The sequence below is a fragment of the Vollenhovia emeryi genome, unplaced genomic scaffold (genome assembly GCF_000949405.1).
Source record: "Vollenhovia emeryi isolate VEMERY1.0 unplaced genomic scaffold, V.emery_V1.0 DF941136.1, whole genome shotgun sequence".
In the NCBI taxonomy this organism is placed as follows: Eukaryota; Metazoa; Arthropoda; class Insecta; order Hymenoptera; family Formicidae; genus Vollenhovia; species Vollenhovia emeryi.
This window is the reverse complement of record NW_011965230.1, coordinates 1-5,984: the sequence shown is the minus strand read 5'-3', so window position 1 is coordinate 5,984 and position 5,984 is coordinate 1. Positions and strand designations below refer to the sequence as shown.

General features: G+C 41.3%; 1 protein-coding gene across 1 annotated transcript; it reads left to right on the top strand.

The window, feature by feature from the left end:
• Positions 1-264: 264 nt before the first annotated feature.
• LOC105571140 lies at positions 265-5,551 on the top strand (the record flags this gene model as incomplete). Its single annotated transcript, XM_012028611.1, has 6 exons — positions 265-388; positions 1,067-1,645; positions 2,747-3,022; positions 3,155-3,787; positions 3,869-4,527; positions 5,367-5,551. Coding segments are annotated over exons 1-6 (2,456 nt in total), but the record flags the coding sequence as incomplete, so codon positions are not given.
• Between the last annotated feature and the right edge of the window lie 433 nt (positions 5,552-5,984).

Genomic DNA, 5,984 nt, shown 5'->3' with positions numbered 1-5,984 from the left:
GGTAGAGAAGACGAAGATAATGAGATGCAGGAAAGGAGGTGGAAGATGGAAAAAGGTGAGCTGGAGATGGAAAGGGAGGGAATTAGAGGAGGTGAGGAAGTATAAATATTTGGGGTACATGATTATGGCAAATGGGAAGTGCACGGAACATATAAAAGAAAGGGTGAGAAGGGGGGCGGTAGTAATGAGGAAAGTATGGGGGATAGGGAAAAGGAAATTTGGGAACGATTGGGCAAGGAGAATATGGTTGTTTGATAAGCTGGTATGGACGGTGGTGAGTTACGCGGTGGAGATATGGGGGTGGAGAGAAAGGGAAGAGGTGGAGAGATTACAGGACAGATATTTGAGATGGATAATAGGAGTAGGTTGGAATACGCCGGGATATATGGTAAGAGAAGAACTGATGAGAGAGAAGATAAGAGGGAAGGCAGGGTTGAGAGCAAAAAAGGGATGGAAGGAGGAAAGATGGCAGAGGGTGGCTAGATATAGATTAGGAGAGGAAATGAGAGAGGGGAGATATTGGGAGGATGCAGAAAAAAGGAAATGCAGGGTATGTGAGAGAGAGGAGGAGACGTGGGAACATGTGTGGGATGAGTGTACAGGGTGGGGGAGGGAAAGAGGATGGCAGGAAATGATAGAAGTAGTACTAGGGGATAAAGGGGAGGGAGAGATATGGATGAAAAAGATAGAGGAGTGGAGAATGGGAAGGATAGAGGAGGAAGAGAAAGAGAAGGAGATGGAATGGAAGGAAAGAGCAGCGGAAACGGGAGCCAGGATGAATGGAGGAATGAATGAAAGAGTGTTTGAGGACGCGGAGAATGGGTGATCTCTCTCTCTCGGTGGAGAAATTAGAGAATAAGAAATGGCGTAGGAGTAAGAAAAAGCGAGCGGAGAAAGTAGAGGAGGAAGACTGTAAACGGAGCGGTAGCCCGTATTCTGTGCACCGCAGAATAAAGACACACACATATATACTAAACATTCGATTTGGTATACCATTCGATTGCTATGTCAGCTTCAAGTGAACGTGTTATTATAATTTTCATAATTTATCGTATTTTGGTTGCAGGAAATACGAATTTGGAAAAATTAGCTGCCCATACCGTAAGAAAATTAGGATTGTGTGAAGATCATTTCCTTGCTACGTCATTTACAAACACAACGAAAGAACGATTAAACAGAAATGCTGTACCAATTGCATATGAAAACACTGCTGACTCATCTATACACATAGAAAATGTTGAAAGTGAAATACAAAACAATATTACAGCACTTCCACCTAACGATGAAAATGTAATAATGGAGGAACAAATGGTTGAAGAGTGTGCTCAGCGAACGTACAGGCCTGCAACTTTAAATTTCGAAATGTCTGCGGAAGAGGAAGACATAATGGAATGGGTGCATTTGGAGCCACCTAAACATCAAGATATTAAATGTAATAGGCCTGAAAAAAGTATTAAATACAAAGATGATAGCATTCAAAGAAATAATAAAAAGAAAAGTGATCCAAAAGCAGAGATAAAAGCCTTGAAAATTGTGCACGAATATGCGGAGACCGGCAATCGCGGATCGCGCGGTTCGGCTCAACTCGCGCACCAACGAATTTTATTTGGCGCCGACACAAGTTCCGACTGGAACTCCGGGAGATGTGAGGTGCGGACAGCAGGCATTAAATGGCAAATAATCTGTTATTTAATTGCACTTACGAACGTTTATTTAATTAACAAAAGAAGAAAGCACGCCAACGGCTGTTCTGAGCGAACAAAGGAAGGTTCACTGGCGAGAGATCACCTTGTGACAAGGTGATCGAACTTATTTATTTTAGTCGCGAACAAGGCGATGAGACGTAACGGTTGGCTCTTTCGCTGACGAATTTAACGACGTTGAAGACGTCGAGATCGCGATAGGCTAACTTCGGCGCACTTGAACTGTGCACGGATTTCAATCACTCGAGTCGATGCACGCATCCGCTCCGAGAAAGTAGCCCCGAAGCTGGTCTGGATGTCCGAATCTCGAACCGTCGTTCGCGGCATACCCGTTCAGTGCGGGCGAGATTGCGTAACTCCGTTTCGCTGATACTGGGCTTCGGTGCGGTTCACGTTCCGAAGAGGTGAATTGGAGAGTCCAAGGATAGGCGATCGGTCCGACTGAATTCTCTCTCGCAGAGACTGAGAAAACTGCCGCGTGTTTTATCGTGAGACGAAACCACAGCTGTCGTATTCAGAGCGATCGACTAACGACTGACTCCTCGCTTCTAACGTCTCCGGCGTGACCCGGTATCGGAGGTGGTTTTGGAGTCGACCGATGACGAAAATATTATTGAGTTTCGCTAGCGCGACGCAAGTCATCGGTCGAATCCGACTCGGTGCCGGCGATGATTTTCGCGCGCGGCTCGATCAGCTGGCTCGAACGGGATCATCGACCCGCGTTGCTCGCGACGCTTCTGCCCGAACGCACCGCGATTTCGAACGCTACATCGAATCCGAAACAAAAATTAAGAATTTTAATTTGCAACAAAAAATAAAGAACTTAAAATCTCGAATACAAAGGATGACACAAACATGTAAATGTAAAAATTCAAATACAAAAAAGCAGAAAAGCAAAAAAGAAGAGTTGCTAAAAAAATTAATAAATGAACGAGAACTGCATCCTGTAGCAAAAACCATGATACATTTGCAATTGCATAAACCACGTTCTCGATATACTGAGGAAGAAAAAATGCTTTCCAAACAATTATATTATTATTCAGCATCAGCATTTTGCCGTTTAAGGAAAGCAGGTTGCAATTTTCCTGGACAGAGAACAATTAGAAGATGGGTAGAAGAATATAACATAAAACCAGGATTTTGTGATATTATATTTCAAAAATTAAAAGAAAAAATTATACAAATTCCTGAGGAAGAAAGATTGTGTGCTTTAAAATGGGATGAGATGTCCATTAAAAACTATGAAGAATATTCGTCGAAATTAGACCAAATAGAAGGACTCGTTGATCTAGGACCCTTGGGCAAGCAATCAGAAAGAAGTAAGTGTGTTTTTGTTTTTTGCCTTGATAGTTTAAATGCACGTCATCCATGGCGACAACCATTGGCGTATTTTCTCCCAGGCAAATGTATGAGATCACATGAAATAGTTAACTTAGTCCACATGTGTTTAGATAAATTGAATGAAACGGGTGCTAATGTAAAATTTGTAACATGTGATCAAGGTACAAATAATCAAGCCGCTTACAGTCAACTAGGCGTTGAAGTGCAAAAACCATATTTTATATATAATAATAAAAAATATTATGCTTCACATGATTTTCCGCATCTAGTTAAAAGATTAGCGAGTTTTCTCAGAACGCATGACAATATATATTGCAAAGGAGAAATAATTGCATCATATTCTGATTTTGTAAAAACCTGGGACATTGATAATGCGACAGAAGGAGGCTCGAATTTATTATCCCATATTTCACAGGCACACATTCATCCGAATTGTTTTGAAGCGATGAATGTAAAAAGAGCTTTTCAATTATTTAGCCATACATTCGCAGCTGCTATTAAAGTAGCCGGTAGCGAAAAAGCATTAAATTCAAATACATGGGAAGCGACAGCTGATTTTGCAAAGAATATGAACAACGTAATTGATGCTTGTAACTCTTACAGTCTTAAAGTCACATTCGGCGGAAAACGGCCATTATCAAGGAAAAATCCTGATATTGAGGATCTGTTATCAAAGTTCGTGCAGTGGTGTCCAGGATGGTCCAAATATCCGAACAAAATATATCAAGTTCCTTGTTTCAAAGGTTTTGCCATTACAACACAAGCTATTCTTGCTTTATATAAAGAACTTGCAAGTAAAAATGAAGAATTTGAACTTGCAACAGGATTATGCAACCAGGATTCAGTGGAACATTTATTTTCAAAACTTCGGCAACGTGGAGGATTTAATCCTAATCCAACTGCAAGAATGGTTCGACTATCAATTAGACATATATTATCCACTGGTTATATTCAGACAAGCGATCAAGGGAATGTGCAATGTCCTGAAAGTGAAGCTCTCATTAATAAACCAAATCAAATTACTAAGACGGTTGAAAATTGTATGAGTACAAATAATGTTAGTGCTGTTGATGATGTCGAGGAAGACGTAGATGATGCCGATCTAGTTACAGAATTACTTGACAAACATGCGGATATCCTCGAGGAATATGATGTGGACATGAACAATGTAAGTATACTCAGTAATTATGATGAAAATGCAATAACGTATTTTGCAGGATATATCGCACGACCTTGTATTGAAAAAAATAATTGTGAAGACTGTCGTGCAACTATGTTGAAAACGCCAATGGAGGACGCAACACCAAGTGAAAGATACATCGAATATCGTGAATATCCCAACACAGATGAAGATGCTCCAACCGTAACGAAATTAGTTCGACCAACGAACCTCTTTACAAATGTTATCAAAACGCAGTTGATAAGTTTCAATAGAACGTGGCAACATCATTGGGCATCCACACAGGTTCTTGAGAAGATTATGGCAATATCGATCGCCGTGCGGTCACATCTCGCCACGCGCTCGAATTGGACAGTGGGCAGGGCAAAGACGACGATTTTCGATAATTTATTACTCGTTAACTATTGCGAAAATTGCAAATGGTTCAGGACTTTTCTGTTCATCTCGATCCGTTCTACCTTCTCACGAGCTCTGGCACAAATGTTATAACTCACCCTGTATATATGTGTGTGTGTAACAGTGATTTTTAACAAATCACAACCGAAAACGTTACGTCAATAAATTACGTCAATAAAAATTTAAAGTTACAGAGAAAGAGACGTAATATACACTTATACATTTCAAGGAAATCTACATGTAGATTTCCCCGTGTTAAGATTTGCTAGTCTATCATTTAAGCCCACACAGCACATGTAGGGGAAGCCCGAGCAAAGTGAACGCCCTGGGCAAAGCGGATAGGCTTTATTTTCGCTCGTACATACTAGAGGGCGCTATTAGTCTCTAGCAGATAGTATGAGCGATCGGACTTGACGCCATGACAGTGTGAAAAATCATACAGTTGCTCTCGTTAGTTTTTTAAAGAGAAATAATAAATTTTGTATGATTTCTTGCAATTTTCGCTAAGGTATGTACCTTGATTATTAATAGTAATTGTTCCTTAATCACTATGAATGCTTTTTTACAAGAATTCTCTCTTTTTAACACTCTATTGAAGTATAAAATATTTCATTTATTACACATACCAACTTAACCTTTCCAAGTTTGCGCCAAGTAGGCCCTTTGGGCTAAGCGGATGGGGGCAAAGCGGATGACCCATCCTTTTTGCCAGGCCATATTGTGATTGCTGTTTTTTCTGTTTTAAGATGGTTTTCCAATACAAACGAAAAACAGACCAAGCAACATGGACGGAGACCAATCTAAAACGTGCTATGGATGCAGTTAATGAGAAAAAAGAGTCTATTACATCAGCAGCTAAAAAGTACCAGATTCCGTATACAACTTTACAACGGCATATGAAGTCAGGGAACTGTACAAAAAAGTTGGGAAGGTTTACTACCGTTTTTACCAGAAATCAAGAAAATGAGTTATGTAATTATCTGAAAGAACTGGATAATTTATTTTTTGGCTTAACTCGCGCTGATTTCCTACATCTTTTTTTTTTTGACCCGGTGGAAATCCTCATGGACCGTCACCCGCCCCCTCTGGAGAAGGGGACGGGTGGTGTGTGGGACTCGTCTCCCTGGCACTTGGGCTATTGACAACCCAAGGCCAGTGTGCAATGGAAACGCCTACCGCACTAAAACCACCGGGGGTGGACTTCTTCGCGCATGGTTGGACCACCCAGGCACGCTGAGCATTGGCTTCTGGAGTGGTCCTGCGCCGCGCACGCTTATTTAACTCGCGCGCTCTTCTATGGCCTTTGTGTTTGGGCCGGCCCTTAAAAGGGCCTTCTCCTACCACTGCGACGAGGGTGCCACCGG